Source organism: Bufo gargarizans, chromosome 11 (assembly GCF_014858855.1).
Source record: "Bufo gargarizans isolate SCDJY-AF-19 chromosome 11, ASM1485885v1, whole genome shotgun sequence".
NCBI lineage: Eukaryota > Metazoa > Chordata > Amphibia > Anura > Bufonidae > Bufo > Bufo gargarizans.
The window spans coordinates 97,027,432-97,046,903 of NC_058090.1; the positions used below are offsets into that span (position 1 = coordinate 97,027,432).

At 46.8% G+C, this 19,472-nt stretch overlaps 1 protein-coding gene across 5 annotated transcripts in view; it reads right to left on the bottom strand.

Moving 5' to 3' along the window:
* Positions 1-9,703: 9,703 nt before the first annotated feature.
* Positions 9,704-19,472, bottom strand: part of LOC122921591 (death-associated protein kinase 2-like) — a 69,715-nt gene continuing 59,946 nt past the window's right edge. For all 5 annotated transcript variants that reach the window (XM_044271682.1, XM_044271680.1, XM_044271681.1 and 2 more), the window contains 9 exons: positions 18,774-18,912; positions 15,861-15,990; positions 15,503-15,551; positions 15,352-15,378; positions 14,912-15,064; positions 12,400-12,445; positions 12,026-12,115; positions 11,861-11,944; positions 9,704-10,734 (listed from right to left, as the gene is read on the bottom strand). In XM_044271682.1, coding sequence (XP_044127617.1) covers positions 10,654-10,734; positions 11,861-11,944; positions 12,026-12,115; positions 12,400-12,445; positions 14,912-15,064; positions 15,352-15,378; positions 15,503-15,551; positions 15,861-15,990; positions 18,774-18,912 — 799 coding nt within the window. In that variant the 3' untranslated portion in view covers positions 9,704-10,653. The remainder of the gene's footprint in view (positions 10,735-11,860; positions 11,945-12,025; positions 12,116-12,399; positions 12,446-14,911; positions 15,065-15,351; positions 15,379-15,502; positions 15,552-15,860; positions 15,991-18,773; positions 18,913-19,472) is intronic.

Sequence of the window (19,472 nt, forward strand, 5' to 3'; positions counted from 1 at the left end):
ATCTCCATATTGCCCCAGATCAGCCCCCAGAATCTCCATATTGCCCCAGATCAGCCCACAGCATCTCCATATTGCCCCCGATCAGCCCCCAGCATCTCCATATTGCCCCCGATCAGCCCCCAGCATCTCCATATTGCCCCCGATCAGCCCCCAGCATCTCCATATTGCCCCCGATCAGCCCCCAGCATCTCCATATTGCCCCAGATCAGCCCCCAGCATCTCCATATTGCCCCAGATCAGCCCCCAGCATCTCCATATTGCCCCAGATCAGCCCCCAGCATCTCCATATTGCCCCAGATCAGCCCCCAGCATCCCCATATTGCCCCTAAACAGCCCCCAGCATCTCCATATTGCCCCAGATCAGCCCCAGCATCTCCATATTGCCCCTAAACAGCCCCCAGCATCTCCATATTGCCCCAGATCAGCCCCCAGCATCTCCATATTGCCCCTAAACAGCCCCCAGCATCTCCATATTGCCCCAGATCAGCCCCCAGCATCTCCATATTGCGCCTGATCAGCCCCCAGCATCTCCATATTGCCCCAGATCAGCCCCCAGCATCTCCATATTGCCCCAGATCAGCCCCCAGCATCTCCATATTGCCCCCGATCAGCCCCCAGCATCTCCATATTGCCCCCGATCAGCCCCCAGCATCTCCATATTGCCCCCGATCAGCCCCCAGCATCTCCATATTGCCCCCGATCAGCCCCCAGCATCTCCATATTGCCCCCGATCAGCCCACAGCATCTCCATATTGCCCCCGATCAGCCCCCAGCATCTCCATATTGCCCCCGATCAGCCCCCAGCATCTCCATATTGCCCCCAATCAGCCCCCAGCATCTCCATATTGCCCCCGATCAGCCCCCAGCATCTCCATATTGCCCCCGATCAGCCCCCAGCATCTCCATATTGCCCCAGATCAGCCCCCAGAATCTCCATATTGCCCCAGATCAGCCCACAGCATCTCCATATTGCCCCCGATCAGCCCCCAGCATCTCCATATTGCCCCCGATCAATCAGCCCCCAGCATCTCCATATTGCCCCCGATCAGCCCCCAGCATCTCCATATTGCCCCCGATCAGCCCCCAGCATCTCCATATTGCCCCAGATCAGCCCCCAGCATCTCCATATTGCCCCAGATCAGCCCCCAGAATCTCCATATTGCCCCCGATCAGCCCCCAGCATCTCCATATTGCTCCAGATCAGCCCCCAGCATCTCCATATTGCTCCAGATCAGCCCCCAGCATCTCCATATTGCCCCCGATCAGCCCCCAGCATCTCCATATTGCCCCCGATCAGCCCCCAGCATCTCCATATTGCCCCCGATCAGCCCCCAGCATCTCCATATTGCCCCTGATCAGCCCCCAGCATCTCCATATTGCCCCTGATCAGCCCCCAGCATCTCCATATTGCCCCCGATCAGCCCCCAGCATCTCCATATTGCCCCCGATCAGCCCCCAGCATCTCCATATTGCCCCTGATCAGCCCCCAGCATCTCCATATTGCCCCCGATCAGCCCCCAGCATCTCCATATTGCCCCTGATCAGCTCCCAGCATCTCCATATTGCCCCCGATCAGCCCCCAGCATCTCCATATTGCCCCAGATCAGCCCCTAGAATCTCCATATTGCCCCAGATCAGCCCACAGCATCTCCATATTGCCCCCGATCAGCCCCCAGCATCTCCATATTGCCCCCGATCAGCCCCCAGCATCTCCATATTGCCCCCGATCAGCCCCCAGCATCTCCATATTGCCCCCGATCAGCCCCCAGCATCTCCATATTGCCCCAGATCAGCCCCCAGCATCTCCATATTGCCCCAGATCAGCCCCCAGCATCTCCATATTGCCCCAGATCAGCCCCCAGCATCTCCATATTGCCCCAGATCAGCCCCCAGCATCCCCATATTGCCCCTTAACAGCCCCCAGCATCTCCATATTGCCCCAGATCAGCCCCCAGCATCTCCATATTGCCCCTAAACAGCCCCCAGCATCTCCATATTGCCCCAGATCAGCCCCCAGCATCTCCATATTGCCCCTAAACAGCCCCCAGCATCTCCATATTGCCCCAGATCAGCCCCCAGCATCTCCATATTGCCCCAGATCAGCCCCCAGCATCTCCATATTGCCCCAGATCAGCCCCCAGCATCTCCATATTGCCCCCGATCAGCCCCCAGCATCTCCATATTGCCCCCGATCAGCCCCCAGAATCTCCATATTGCTCCAGATCAGCCCCCAGCATCTCCATATTGCTCCAGATCAGCCCCCAGCATCTCCATATTGCCCCCGATCAGCCCCCAGCATCTCCATATTGCCCCCGATCAGCCCCCAGCATCTCCATATTGCCCCCGATCAGCCCCCAGCATCTCCATATTGCCCCTGATCAGCCCCAGCATCTCCATATTGCCCCTGATCAGCCCCCAGCATCTCCATATTGCCCCCGATCAGCCCCCAGCATCTCCATATTGCCCCCGATCAGCCCCCAGCATCTCCATATTGCCCCCGATCAGCCCCCAGCATCTCCATATTGCCCCCTGATCAGCCCCCAGCATCTCCATATTGCCCCCGATCAGCCCCCAGCATCTCCATATTGCCCCCGATCAGCCCCCAGCATCTCCATATTGCCCCAGATCAGCCCCTAGCATCTCCATATTGCCCAGATCAGCCCACAGAATCTCCATATTGCCCCCGATCAGCCCCCAGCATCTCCATATTGCCCCCGATCAGCCCCCAGCATCTCCATATTGCCCCCGATCAGCCCCCAGCATCTCCATATTGCCCCCGATCAGCCCCCAGCATCTCCATATTGCCCCCGATCAGCCCCCAGCATCTCCATATTGCCCCAGATCAGCCCCCAGCATCTCCATATTGCCCCAGATCAGCCCCCAGCATCTCCATATTGCCCCAGATCAGCCCCCAGCATCTCCATATTGCCCCTAACAATCCTATTGGCCAACAGCCCCCAGCATCTCCATATTGCCCCAGATCAGCCCCCAGCATCTCCATATTGCCCCTAAACAGCCCCCAGCATCTCCATATTGCCCCAGATCAGCCCCCAGCATCTCCATATTGCCCCTAAACAGCCCCCAGCATCTCCATATTGCCCAGATCAGCCCCCAGCATCTCCATATTGCCCCAGATCAGCCCCCAGCATCTCCATATTGCCCCAGATCAGCCCCAGCATCTCCATATTGCCCCAGATCAGCCCCCAGCATCTCCATATTGCGCCTGATCAGCCCCCAGCATCTCCATATTGCCCCAGATCAGCCCCCAGCATCTCCATATTGCCCCAGATCAGCCCCCAGAATCTCCATATTGCCCCTGATCAGCCCCCAGCATCTCCATATTGCCCCTGATCAGCCCCCAGCATCTCCATATTGCCCCAGATCAGCCCCCAGCATCTCCATATTGCCCCAGATCAGCCCCCAGCATCTCCATACTGCCCCTGATCAGCCCCCAGCATCTCCATATTGCCCCTGATCAGCCCCCAGCATCTCCATATTGCCCCTGATCAGCCCCCAGCATCTCCATATTGCCCCAGATCAGCCATAAAAAAAACACTTGCCTCTCCCGCTCCTCACCTACATCGCAATCCTCTTCCTCCTGCCGCCGGTTGTGCTGTTAGCCGGGCAACCCACACCGACAGCCAAGGACAAGGAAACGGTGAGTACAGAGCCTTCACCGCTTCCTGGTCCTCCGGTACTATTTAGTATTCACCCCATAAGACGCAGGGGCATGTATGTATGTAATATAACGTGTATGTTCTGCTTTGTGTATGTACTGTATATGAATGTGCGGTATATGTATGCACTATATATGTACTGCATTGTGCACGTCTACTGTCCTGTATTTGAATGTATGATATACATATGTACTATATACAGTATGTTCTGTACTGTATATGAATATACTATATATGTATATACGGCATGGTATATATATATATGTGCTATACTGTATATGGATGTACTATATATGTATATACGGCATAGTATATATGTACTGTACATGAATATTCAGTATATTGTGTATATGTACTGTATATAAAGGTACTGTCCCCCTTTTCGCCACGCTCGCCCCTACACAGCCCAGCAAATACACCAATACCCTTGCCAGAAAGCTGCCATAGATCGCACCAGCAATCTACGGCACACGGGCCTCCTAATAAATCTGCCATATCTTACACCGCTGTATTTTTTTATTTTATTAAGACTGGCGGCCGGCATAAGAAATGACCATCAAATATTGTATAGTAATGTTTTTGTATAGCCTTCAATTGAATAGGTACATATTGTATACTGTACTGCACAGGGGTATATACTATATATATATAGGTAATTGTATGTATTAGTTATACTGTACTGCAAGCTGTACATTGCATATGTACTAGATATAGGTAATGGCATGCATTGTATATACAGTGCATTGTATGTGTATAGCTATATACTGTACTGTGTGTATATATACTGTATGTGATTTGGTAAGTGAAGTTTTCGTCTGGAGCCAAGTTACAGGAATTTCTTCAGGTTATTTTCACAGTCAGTCCAGGTTATGTTTGGTGCCTACAGGCCATGATCTTCCTTCCTATAACCCCCCAAACCTCACTGAGGGAGAGAAGAAGACGCTCCTCCACATTCCAAGAAGGTTGACCTGGAAATTCACAGATCCCAGGACCAACAGGTGGAACTGCCAGATGTCCACACCAGGTATTGAGAGGCCCAGAGAGGACGATGATGGAGTCAGTTTGTGGAAGTGCTGGTGGCACATTTCACTTTATACAGGGGCCAAACTGAACATTTAATCCAAGGTGATGACAGCATGATCTTAGTAACCACAAGTGAGGTGGCTTTACTGCCAGAAGTGAAGAATATGAAATTGCTTGGGGTAAACAGAGAACTGCAAAAAGAGGCAGTAAGAAGCTGAACACAAAACATGAACTCATAAGCTCCTAATCTGCCACCATTAGTCTAAAATTCTACCTAAAATTCTATCCTTAACCTGTACCTCAAGACTCACATCCCCCCCATACCTGCACCTCAAGACCAACACCTATCTTCAACCAGCACCTCCAGATCCACATCCCCCCCCCCATACCTGCACCTCAAGACCTACACCTATCCTGAACCAGCACTACCAGATCCACATCCATCCAATACCTGCTCCTTAAGACCTACACCTATCCTTAACCTGTACCTCAAGACCCACATCCATCCAATACCTGCTCCTCAAGACCTACACCTATCCTTAACCTGCACCTCAAGACCCACATCCATCCCATACGTGCACCTCAAGACCTACACCTATCCTTAACCTGCACCTAAAGACCCACATCAATCCCATATGTGCACCTCAAGACCTACACCTATCCTTAACCTGCATCTCAAGACCCACATCCATTCTATACCTGTACCTCAAGACCTACATCTATCCTTAACCTGCACCTCCAGATCCACATCTATCCCATACCTGCACCTCAAGACCTACATCTATCCTTAACCGCCACCTCAAAACCTACATCTATCCTCACCCAGCACCTCCAGACTCACATCTATCCCAGACCAGTACCCTAAAATCCACACCCATGCTCAACCTGCATCTCAAGACCCACAGCATCCTTACCGAGCACCTCCGGATCCACATCCAGCCCATACCTGCACTTCAAGGTCTACACCCACGTGCATACATCTCAAGACTAGAAACCATCTTCAACCTTTGTCCCAATACCCCCCCCCCCCCCCCCGTACTCCAAAATCTGCATCAGTACCGTAAGGCGTGCACTACATGCTCTCTCTATAATCATCATGAACTATACACTACGTGCAGAATTATTAGGCAAATGAGTATTTTGACCACATCATCCTCTTTATGCATGTTGTCTTACTCCAAGTTGTATAGGCTCGAAAGCCTACTACCAATTAAGCATATTAGGTGATGTGCATCTCTGTAATGAGAAGGGGTGTGGTCTAATGACATCAACACCCTATATCAGGTGTGCATAATTATTAGGCAACTTCCTTTCCTTTGGCAAAATGGGTCAAAAGAAGGACTTGACAGGCTCAGAAAAGTCAAAAATAGTGAGATATGTTGCAGAGGGATGCAGCACTCTTAAAATTGCAAAGCTTCTGAAGCGTGATCATCGAACAATCAAGCGTTTCATTCAAAATAGTCAACAGGGTCGCAAGAAGCGTGTGGAAAAACCAAGGCGCAAAATAACGGCCCATGAACTGAGAAAAGTCAAGCGTGCAGCTGCCAAGATGCCACTTGCCACCAGTTTGGCCATATTTCAGAGCTGCAACATCACTGGAGTGCCCAAAAGCACAAGGTGTGCAATACTAAGAGACATGGCCAAGGTAAGAAAGGCTGAAAGACGACCACCACTGAACAAGACACACAAGCTGAAACGTCAAGACTGGGCCAAGAAATATCTCAAGACTGATTTTTCTAAGGTTTTATGGACTGATGAAATGAGAGTGAGTCTTGATGGGCCAGATGGCTGGATTGGTAAAGGGCAGAGAGCTCCAGTCCGACTCAGACGCCAGCAAGGTGGAGGTGGAGTACTGGTTTGGGCTGGTATCATCAAAGATGAGCTTGTGGGGCCTTTTTGGGTTGAGGATGGAGTCAAGCTCAACTCCCAGTCCTACTGCCAGTATCTGGAAGACACCTTCTTCAAGCAGTGGTACAGGAAGAAGTCTGCAAGGTAAGAAAAACATGATTTTCATGCAGGACAATGCTCCATCACACGCGTCCAAGTACTCCACAACGTGGCTGGCAAGAAAGGGTATAAAAGAAGAAAATCTAATGACATGGCCTCCTTGTTCACCTGATCTGAACCCCATTGAGAACCTGTGGTCCATCATCAAATGTGAGATTTACAAGGAGGGAAAACAGTCCACCTCTCTGAACAGTGTCTGGGAGGCTGTGGTTGCTGCTGCACGCAATGTTGATGGTGAACAGATCAAAACACTGACAGAATCCATGGATGGCAGGCTTTTGAGTGTCCTTGCAAAGAAAGGTGGCTATATTGGTCACTGATTTGTTTTTGTTTTGTTTTTGAATGTCAGAAATGTATATTTGTGAATGTTGAGATGTTATATTGGTTTCACTGGTAAAAATAAATAATTGAAATGGGTATATATTTGTTTTTTGTTAAGTTGCCTAATAATTATGCACAGTAATAGTCACCTGCACACACAGATATCCCCCTAAAATAGCTAAAACTAAAAACAAACCAAAAACTACTTCCAAAAATATTCAGCTTTGATATTAATGAGTTTTTTGGGTTCATTGAGAACATGGTTGTTGTTCAATAATAAAATTAATCCTCAAAAATACAACTTGCCTAATAATTCTGCACTCCCTGTACTGGTCATAACCAAGGCAGGATCTGGCAGATTCTTTTTTTCTATTGGATATAATTATTTTGGTGTTCTGATTGTGGAGTGTGATCTTGTTGTTCCATAGTATTACCAGGCACAGCATCACAAACAGCAGTACGCAGAAAAGCATTGCAAACAGAAACATTAACAAACGTACTGTAACGCACACAGCAGTATCACAACTACAGTAGCAGTAAACCACACAGCAGTATTGCTCAAAAACAGCAGCATCACACATAAAATAGAAGCAACCACACAGCAGTATAACACACCCAGAAGCATCCCGCACACAGCAGTATGGTGCACACATAGAAGTATCACATGCAGCAGCATCATACACACAGCAGTATGGTGCACACATAAAAGTATCACACACCGCAGTATGGTGCACACATAGAAGTATCACACGCAGCATCACACACACAGCAGTATGGTGCACACATAGAAGTATCACATACAGCAGCAACACGCACACAGCAGTATGGTGCACACATAGAAGTATCACACACAGCAGCATCACGCACAGAGCAGTATGGTGCACACATAGAAGTATCACACACAGCAGCATCACGCACAGAGCAGTATGGTGCACACATAGAAGTATCACACGCAGCATCACACACACAGCAGTATGGTGCACACATAGAAGTATCACGCACACAGCAGTATGGTGCACACATAGAAGTATCACATACAGCAGCAACACGCACACAGCAGTATGGGGCACACATAGAAGTATCACACGCAGCAGCAGCATCACGCACACAGCAGTATGGTGCACACATAGAAGTATCACATACAGCAGCAACACGCACACAGCAGTATGGTGCACACATAGAAGTATCACACGCAGCAGCAGCATCACGCACACAGCAGTATGGTGCACACATAGAAGTATCACATACAGCAGCAACAGGCACACAGCAGTATGGTGCACACATAGAAGTATCACACACAGAAGTATCACGCACACAGCAGTATGGTGCACACATAGAAGTATCACACACAGCAGCATCACGCACAGAGCAGTATGGTGCACACATAGAAGTATCACACACAGCAGCATCACGCACAGAGCAGTATGGTGCACACATAGAAGTATCACACACAGAAGTATCACGCACACAGCAGTATCACACACAGCAGCATCACGCACAGAGCAGTATGGTGCACACATAGAAGTATCACACACAGCAGCATCACGCACAGAGCAGTATGGTGCACACATAGAAGTATCATACAGCAGCAACACGCACACAGCAGTATGGTGCACACATAGAAGTATCACGTACAGCAGCAACACACACACAGCAGTATGGTGCACACATAGAAGTATCACGTACAGCAGCAACACACACACAGCAGTATCACGCACACAGCAGAATCGCACCCACAGCGGTATTATGCTGTAGTATCGCACATGGTCAGATGAGGTGAATGCTGTAGCTGTGACATTGTATTCAGAGAAGCCATATTCTAGGATTCAGTGATCTCCAGCCACAGAAAGGCTCCTAGACTATGGGGTACTTTATGGGGGCACTCTCACTTCTTATGACTTTTATATGTATTTTTCCTGCAGCATTTGTTATGAGCACCTCTCCACCCATCACCACATTGTCCTCGTCATCCACATTGTCCCTTGTCCTCAAAATCAGCACCCTCGTAACACTCCTCTCCTGAAATACTCTGTGCTGCTGAGTAACCTGTCCTATCAGTCTGTATCTTCTCACTCGTCACTCCCCAGTCACCTGCATCCTTTCCTCGCTGCCATCATGTGGACAGCTCACAGACTCACATAATAGATCAGTCCCCTCGTCTCCTGAAATACTCTGTGCTGCTGGAACATCTTAGACCTGCCGCTATCAGTGCCTTCTCCGTCTATGTATGTCACTACACTACAATGTAACTGAAATGGTTATCTGAGGGCTATGCTGCGGCCTCGCCTCCCTCCTTCTTCCATGTCTAAGCATAGATAAATGTGAAACATTCCTTTAAAATGTAACGTTTCCTTCGCTGGGATTTTCCACACTGAAGCGAATGGCAGGAGAAATGTGGAAGGTCTCCCTCTGGTGGTGTCTTATAGGTACTGCATACCACAGTATTTTCAACGGATCGTTGCGTGTATACAGCTCCTATGCAGAGCAATGTCACCCTGATAGACTGTGTTATTCCACTCCCTGTGCCCATTTTTCTACAGGTCATGCAATAAAAGGGGTAAAGGGAGCAGAAGGAAATGCAGGATCAGACTACGTAGGCTTTGTTTGTAGTCTGTAACCATGGAAACGTATAGGTCCGCACATCAGAAAGTCGATCTTTCACACACAAACAGAACAGCATTTCACATTTCTTTAATACAAAAGTCAGATGAATATACAGGGAAAACCCGACCGCAACACGTCTTCCAAATAGAAAACTTTTTAACAGATTTAAAATATGACACACCTTAAAGGGGTCCTCCACTTTTTTTACACAAAGCTTAATCCTTGCAACACAAAAAACTTCTGCCGCTTTATAACATCCTCTCCTTTCAAGATCTCTCTCTTTGCTGGCAATGAATGGAAGAAGCTGAGGCACCATTCTGACCTAGTCCTGCCCGCACAGCTGAAGGTTCGTTGCAATGTATCACCGCATCACTACATTCTCGCAGCTGAGGGTTTGGCACAATTGTATCCGGTCCAGCCTCCTGACTGACTGCGCTAGGTCAGAATGGGATCTCAGCCTCCGGATCTCGAACAAGAAGAGGTTTCTATTCAGTGCAAGAAGAGATCTGGGAAAAAACGGAAACGCAAAGATTTGAAAGTTGCAGAACTTTTCAGTAAGCAAGTGATAAAAGCGGAGACCCCCTTTAAACACACACACACACAACTCTTCAAAATGGATTATAACGAAAACCAACATGAGGTGATGGCACTTGCTTATTGTCGGAGGACATATTTAAATAACGGAAGGGGATTTGGGGTAAAGATCACCCCCTCCATATCAACATGCAGCTTAAAAAAAACTCATTAACATAATATTTGCATATCTGGGTAAGACCGGCCGGGGGTGGTGACGCCCGCACAGTCCCTTTGGCAGCACGAGTTAAGCCATGCCACATGCTGGTTTGGTTGAGTGTGGTCACATGCAGGCAGCTCAGCTGGCGCCGGAGCCCCCTAATGTTCCGACAGCAACGCGTCTCCAAGTTCCCGGGTGACTCCTTGGGTCTTGGATTGTACCCTCAGCCCATTGTCCGTGGAGACATCGACCGTTCGCTCTTCGTAGAGGAGGGGCCGACCGTCCGGCTCAAGAGCAGCTGCTAAGACGTCTACGTAGGAGAGCCGCCGGCTTTGTCTTCTCATCCTCTTGGTCGCTTTCGCACTGCCTCTGAAAGGGTTAAGTACAGAATTGGCGGTAACGCATTTGTAATTGGATCAAATGAAGCTAAATCCTGAATACTGACGGTTTCCCGTTACCAGAGTGTGGGGCATCGTGACCGTCACACAGCAAGGCCTCACGCACACGACCGTTCCGTTTTTTGCAGTCTGCAAATTTGCGGTCACCTTTGCGGCCACATTGAAGTAAATGGGTCCGCACCCGAGCCGCGGCTCGGATGCGGACCAGAACAACGGTCGTGTGCATGAGGCCCTTAAAGGAGTTTTTCCGGGATTTTGAGATCTATGGCCCATCCTCAGGATAGGTCATCAATATTATCAAATTGGCGGGAGCCTAAGTCTCGGCATCCCCCTCCAATCAGCTGTTTGACAAGGCCTCGGCGCTCTGGGAGTGCTTATTCCGATTCCTACCCCAGTGACGTCACATTTATCGGTCACATGGCCTGGCCATTTAGGTGAATGGGTCTGAGCTGCAATACCAAGTATGGCCACTATGCAAAGTGATGGCGCTGTGCTTGGTAAGCTGCGAGGAGGCTCCGGCGCTCGCCTGCGTGTAGTGGCCTCTTCCGATCAGCGTGGTGCCACCGATCTGATACTGATGACCTATCCTGAGTTTACCCAGCGGATAGGACATGTCTGACAGCAGAACGGAGCTAAACCTCTGTCTGTGTCTGTTTCCAAGGGCAACCAGAGAAAATTTAAAAAGCAGCTTTGGAGGGGAATGGAGAAAGTTGTATCATTATCATAACATATCATTGAATTGTAGACTTCAGTAATCTGACACAGGGTGGTTGCTAGGGCTACACAGTCTGTCAGGCAGTGTATCCATAGCAACCAGACTATTGAATAAAAGACAAACCGGGAGGAGGGAGCTGGAGCTTCACGTCCACTGTGTGTGGCTGGTGAGATCAGTGACTCCAGCTTAGCTACATTGTCTATTGGAGTCTGATGTAGCCCAAAATCCACTTCCTCCCAGCTCGGCTTGCTCAGATTGGCTGCTGTGTATTAGCACATACCCACCAGGAAACCGGTACAGGTTCAGAGAGGAAAGAATACAGGATTAGCAGGAGTCTGCTGCACACAGACTGAGGGTAATAGGGGGCGTGTATCTCACTTACCAGCTCCTCCTCGTCTTTCGCAGGCTTGCACAGCAGCTTCATTCTACAGAGTCTGTTACAGGCCGACACCATGTTGTACGAGAGCTGGGAAAACAGCCATATCAGAATCAGCGACCTGCTATATGATATCATGCTAATCTTCCCATTTCTTCACCAATTCCTTACCTTCCACTTCCGCCGTGCGTTGAACTTTTTGAAATTCTTTATATTTATGGATGATCGACTCCGATTGGCCGCCTGCTTCCTGGTTAGTGGCTGTGGACAGATTCATAGTGAGCACAGTGTATAAATGCAGTGCTGCAGTGCCACCTGCTGGCTGAATGAGGGAACATCAGCCACTGGTTAAAAATCTATTTATCGTGTTATCAGTTTCATCTTTCTGATTGTATTCCCCTGCTTGCCACACACTTTATTAACCGTTTACTAAATCCTTGCAGTAACCCCTCCCTTCCAGCTTGTGGCGCCATAGGACAGAATCCTATCTGCAGACAAAACCATTTCAAAACCACAAAGTTTTGCATGAAACGTGCATCACTGACCTTAATCCATGGGTGGATGAGACACTCCACTGCGGTCATCCTGTCCCTATAGAAAGAGAGATTCTTCCTGAATACATCAACTCAAAGCGACACAATGATGACATCCTTTAACCCTTTCAGCTTCGGTGGATTTTCTGTTTTGCGTTTCCGTTTTTTTAACTCCCTGCCTTCCCGGAGCTGTAACTTTTATTTTTCCATTCACATAGCTGTCTAACACCACCATTTAATATTGTATACGATGTAGTGGGAAGCCGGAAAAAAATCCAAACGGGGTGAAATTGGAGAAAAACACAATTCAGCCACAGTTTTATGGGTTTTGTTTTTACGGCGTTCAGTTTTAATAATGAGGAGGGGGCGGTTTAAATTTTTATATTTTCTGGTATTTTAAATATCTGAATTTTAAAAGACTTTTTTTTTTTTTTTTTTTTTTTTTTTATGTCACCCTAGGTGGCTTTAAGAAGCAATTATTAGATTGCTGATCCTTCACATTGCAATGAAGGGAGAAGCTAGGTTCATATGGAGCCCTGCCACCTGCAGGGCTCTATGGGAACTACAAATGCAATAACATGGGTTTCTTCAGGGAGACCCTGGGTATAGCAGACAATCAATGGCTCTCCTAATTGCAGCGCATGGAGCCATTCAGGTCCTGCGAGGGCAGCCTTATATGCCATGGTCACAAGTGACCACAGCATCTCAGGAGTTGAATGTCTACGATCAGCATTATCGCTGATTACAGACATTAGCAATCAGCATTATAGCTGATCACAGACATTAGTAATCAGCATTATAGCTGATCACAGACATTAGTAATCAGCATTATCGCTGATCACAGACATTAGTAATGAGCATTATCGCTGATCACAGACATTAGCAATCAGCATTATCGCTGATCACAGACATTAGTAATCAGCATTATCGCTGATCACAGACATTAGTAATGAGCATTATCGCTGATCACAGACATTAGCAATCAGCATTATCGCTGATCACAGACATTAGTAATCAGCATTATCGCTGATCACAGACATTAGTAATGAGCATTATCGCTGATCACAGACATTAGCAATCAGCATTATCGCTGATCACAGACATTAGCAATCAGCATTATCGCTGATCACAGACATTAGTAATCAGCATTATCGCCGATCACAGACATTAGTAATCAGCATTATCGACGATCACAGACATTAGTAATCAGCATTAGCGCCGATTACAGACATTAGCAATCAGCATTATCGCTGATCACAGACATTAGCAATCAGCATTATCGCTGATCACAGACATTAGTAATCAGCATTATTGCTGATCACAGACATTAGTAATCAGCATTATCGCCGATCACAGACATTAGCAATCGGCATTATCGCCGATCACAAACATTAGCAATCAGCATTATCGCTGATCACAGTCATTAGCAATCAGCATTATCGCTGATCACAGACATTAGCAATCAGCATTATCGCTGATCACAGACATTAGCAATCAGCATTATCGCCGATCACAGACATTAGCAATCAGCATTATCGCCGATCACAGACATTAGCAATCAGCATTATCGCCGATCACAGACATTAGCAATCAGCATTATTGCCGATCACAGACATTAGCAATCAGCATTATCGCCGATCACAGACATTAGTAATCAGCATTATTGCCGATCACAGAAATTAGTAATCAGCATTATCGCCGATCACAGACATTAGTAATCAGCATTATCGCCGATCGCAGATATTAGCAATCAGCATTATCGCCGATCACAGACATTAGTGTGAAACAACAGAAACCTGATGGCTATGGAACCTACTGCACTCGCAAGTGGGCCCCATCTTTAAAGACCAGACTGCCGCTATGGGGAAGGGGTTAAAGAGGACCTGTCACCTCTCCTGCCATCCTGGTTTAGTAACTACTTGCATTCCCCGTGTAATAGTAACAGTTCTGGAGCATCTGTACTCATGACTCTATGTTGTGCCTTTCCTCTGTAGAAGTTTACTAATGAATTGCCTGCAGTCTACAAAAAAAAAGGTCCAGATGGGTGTTACCAGTTGGTGGTGTGTCTCTGCACAGTCAGTTGCTGGAAACACTGGTGAGATACTGTCAGACTATGCAGAGACATACTCCCAGCTGTTAACACCCAGCTGGACCAAAGGCTAACAGGCTTAGTAGCTGGATGAGCAAGACATGATCAGCACAGCCTGAATGTAAATAAGAGTGTTTCAATTCACTGCTAGCAATCAGAGATCTAACTAAGGGTTCAATGAAGTTTGAGACTTAATAGAAGTATATTAAAGGATTGTAAACATTTCTGATCTTATAATTATATACATGGGGAGGATGAATGCATATGGCCAAGTCCTGCCAACCCGTGATAGTCATGATATTACAGGTGGGCGGGGATTCTCCTACAGCAGTACAGGTTGTACAGGATTAGTAAAACATGGCTGCTTTCATCTAGAAACAGCGCCACCCCATCCACAGGTTGTGTCTGGTATTGCAGCTCAGCTCCATTGCCTACCTGGGGTCTTTAAGTAGCAGCTGCTGGATGAATTCTTTGGCCATGTCACTGGTGTCCTTAAAATAACGGTCATCAAATTCATAGTTCCCGGCCACCACGTTTGTTAGCGTTTCTGCGTCTGTCTCGCCTTGGAACGGCGACAAACCGCTGAGCCTGCCGTAAAAAGAGAACACAGGGGTCGTCAGGGAACCCCGCTGTATATTGCATATCCAGGTCGGTTACAAAGTGCCCTATGATGTGCCTGATCTCCGCCTGCAGGGATCGGATCGGCACAGGAAGAGGCAGGCACAGTCAGGTGGCTGCTGATTGGCCGCCTACAGGTCACTTCCTGTTGGAGTGGGCATGGTGATAAGGGGGAGCATAAATCATGTTCTTCTTCTCTTCCATAACTGAGGCTAGAAATATATAGGTGTGTGTTTACATACAATATTTGTACTTACAGTATATATGTGATAACTCCAATACTCCTGTAAATCAAGAACAAACAATGATGAGAATAAAGTTGCTAAATTATAAAAATTATTTTAAAAAAATTACAAAAATATTCATGTCCTAGTAGGAATGAATGACCGTATAGGTCTAAAAACTTACCACATATCAGTCGGCGGTCCTAGTGGCTCATAGTTTATAACTTCCGGAGCTGTGCCACAAAAACATAAAATTAATTAATTATTTATCAATAATTATGCGTTGTTACATTAACATTACGTAAAAACCTGTACACATTATACAGAACAAATCCAGAAAGTAACTCCAATCAGATTTATACATTTATAAAGCCCCGCCCATGAGGAGCTGTTCATAGGAACAGATCAACAATATGGCGGCTTGTGCCATTATAATTACATTTTGGAATTAAATGATCAGCGGTGCAGGCTGAGGATTAACCCAGTGACTCCTGAAGGTGGTATATGTACATAGTATATGGATAAAGAGACGTGTACATTACCGATATACTGAGGCGTTCCACATAGGCTCTTGAACACTGTTCCATCTTCAAGTTTTTGGGCCAATCCAAAGTCGATGATTTTAATCCTTGGGTGCGGCACTTCCTTCTCCAGCAGCATAATGTTTTCAGGCTGAAAGGAAGAAGAAGAAAATGACAATTATTATCCCAGAGTTTTCAAAATCCCTGCATCATGATGGGAGTGACAATCAGATGTAAGTATTATTTTAATGGTGGTGCTTTATTCCATACAGTGTCTTCCTGTCACAGATCCTAGTATAAATCGCTCTAAATAAAATAGGCAAAAAAAAATAAAAAATACAAGAAATCTATGAAGATTCCGTATGACCACTAGGTGGCACTCACACATTACAACAGAAAGTTTATGTGTTATACATGAATTGTTTTCAGGGTAAGGTATATATATATAATTCTTGCTATAATATTAATTATATTGCCCCGCCCCTGCGGACCCTTTCCTCCATAATATATAATTTTTGAGAGTGTTTAAGTTAGCCATTGCTATAATAATCATTGCATCTATGGCAATAATACAATAGATATTCTATAGAAGACGCTTTTTTTAATCAATTTTTAGATATTTATTTTTCAGTGACAGTGTTCCTTTAAGGGTGAAAGAAAAACCGTTGCTGACCCAAAAATATTGGATTGTTTCTCGACAAAATTAATTGTACCGGATGACAGATGGAAAGAATTAGATTTTCCCTCTCCGCTTCGGTGCTGCTTTTGAGCGCACATCCCATTCACTGCCATTAACCATGAAGACACCACAGATACTAACACATCCATTTATTACATTTTACTCTTTTCACCTTTAATCTGGTAACCACCTACAGAATGACCTAATGAATGAAGAAGTGGAGATGACTGATAGCAGCAGATGATAGGCGGATTTTCACACTCTTTTTGAGGGTGTCTATTTGTAAGGCAGTGGAGGGGCCCCTGTGGTTATAAGGGGTTAAATGTTAACTGTTTATATGCATAATGCAGTGTACCGCCTAAGGCCTCATGCACACAACCATACATGGGATCTGGATCCGATCCACATGGTTTGCAGGTCAGATGCTCTTCCCATTCATTTATATGGGTCCACAAAAAAAGGGACAGCACACAGATGTCATCCGTATGCTGTCCTTATCCATTTGGCCATTCCGTAAATTACAGAACATGTCCTATTCTTGGTCATCTATTGATCGGAGTGTATCCGTATTTTACAAATCTGTAGTTTGCGTACTGCAATATGGAGATGGTCATGTGCATGAGGCCTGAGACGGTTTCACTGCTAGTGTTATGCTGCCACCTGGTGGCCAGCTGTGTTATCACTGTTGAATAATCTGCTTTGTGCACAGGACCTTTTGGTCATGTGTTCTGGTTATGCAGGTCCTCAAGCAAACAGTTCAATGTTGTTTGTTGCCTGTGTCCAAAAGACTGAACCAACCTGTGCCAAAGTCCAATATACAGTTAGGAGGAACCGCCCCGGTGGACTTTTACACGCCCATAAAGTGTGACTCTTGCCAAAATGGAAACTATAACATTAGTGGCTGTCCTAACTTCTTCTGCTGTCAGCCATATAAGTTCTCAATGGGATAATTTCTCGGTCACCCGGTCTCCTTCTCTCTTCCACCCTCACGTAGCTCTCCCTGGCATCCAGTCACAGTGAGGTTTTTTTAGAACCGTACCCAGTCTAGACAATCCTCTGTGAGCAGCAGAAACCTAATATTTTGTTACAATGTATCAGTGCAGGTAACATACGCTGGATACACTGTAACATACCCTCAGCTGTGAGAAATATTAGGCCTTTATAGGTTTTTAGCCCCCATATTTATGTACATAAGACTGTTCCCATTCACTGTCAGTAAGCAGTGATCTTACACAAAGTATATTATCAGACCTTTTCATTCTACAAACATTAAATGTAGTGGTCTGGGATTAGAAAAACATGGCAGCTCTTTCTAGAAACAGCGCCACACCAGTCTATGGGTTGTGACTGGTATTGCAGCTTAGCACTATAGAAATATATAGGGCAGAGCTGTAATACCACAGACAACCTGTGGACAGGAGTGGCACCGTTTTTGGAAGGAGCAGAAATGTTTTTCTACATCTGGACAACCACTTTAAAGGGATTCTGTCACCAGGTTTCACCCCCTCCAGATAAAAATATGGTTATGTTCATGGAGCTTTAACCATTCCTAATGTGGTCTTATAAATGTAATCTGTAGGCTCATTTTGCTAAAAATACGCTATTACTAACCTGTCAGTCATAAAAATAAGGTGCCCAAGGGGATGTAAATGGCTCCAAGCTGCCGCCCTCACCTGCTGCCGTTCGTGCCCAGCGCCGCCTCATAATCTTCTGTGACGCCTCCAGCTCTCCCTCTGTAACATCCTGTGAAAGCCTCCTGCTCTTCCTCCCTCCCCCCTCCTCCTGCTGCTGTAACATTGCGATGTTACAGAGGGAGGAGGGAGGAGGGGGGAGGGAGGGAGAGAGAGCGAGCAGGAGGCTTTCACAGCATGTTACAGAGGGAGAGCTGGAGGCGTCACAGAAGATTATGAGGCGGCGCTGGGCACGAACGGCAGCAGGTGAGGGCGGCAGCTTGGAGCCATTTACATCCCCTTGGGCACCTTATTTTTATGACTGACAGGTTAGTAATAGCGTATTTTTAGCAAAATGAGCCTACAGATTACATTTATAAGACCACATTAGGAATGGTTAAAGCTCCCTGAACATAACCATATTTTTATCTGGAGGGGGTGAAACCTGGTGACAGAATCCCTTTAAGCTTTTTTTTTACATAAAGATGGAAAATACCATTGTAAATATTTGGAAAAGATGTGGGAAAAGCGGCAAAAGTCAAAACTAAAGGAAGCAGCGGCGTCAGGCGGCTGAGGAAATCTTACCTTCAGGTCAAAGTGTGCAATGTGCCTGGAATGCATATAGGCTACTCCTTTCAGTATCTGCTCCAGGAACACGATGGCGTCCTCCTCTGACAGAGCTTCCTTCTCAGCTATGAAATCAAATAGTTCTCCTCCTCTTATCCTGCAGATACGGATGAGGACAGGGAGGTCAAGGATGGAAACGGAAGGAGATTCCAGCATGCTACTCCACCCACCCCCAAACTATCGGCCAAGTCTACTCCTCAGTCTAAAAGGTCCCGGCGTACTACATAGACAGGCCACTGAAATCAATGGACAACTTCATCATAGGGGAAGGTAAGGTGTGGGCTGCTATACAAGGGGTCCTCCCACTGGGGTCTCTGCTGTGGACAATGCCTTTTTGACAAGGGTCTAGCAAACATAAACTAATATCAAGGTGTCCTCCTGCTGGGACCTCCATTGATCAGCTGTGATCTGTGAAGAAACCTGGCTTAGGTGTTTTATTTCCCTGCAGCTCCCCCACAGGACAAATGATGCATTACCGAGCGTCCATTTAAATCAGTGGGTTGGACAGGACAGGTCCTCCAGAAAGTGAGACCATCTTTGTAACAGCCCAGATACTCAGATAAGGACCTTCAGAGGACCATTAATTTGTGGCCTATCCTAAGAATAGGTTTTCAAGGCTATGGACACCTTCAAGGCGTTATTTATTATTGCATTTTA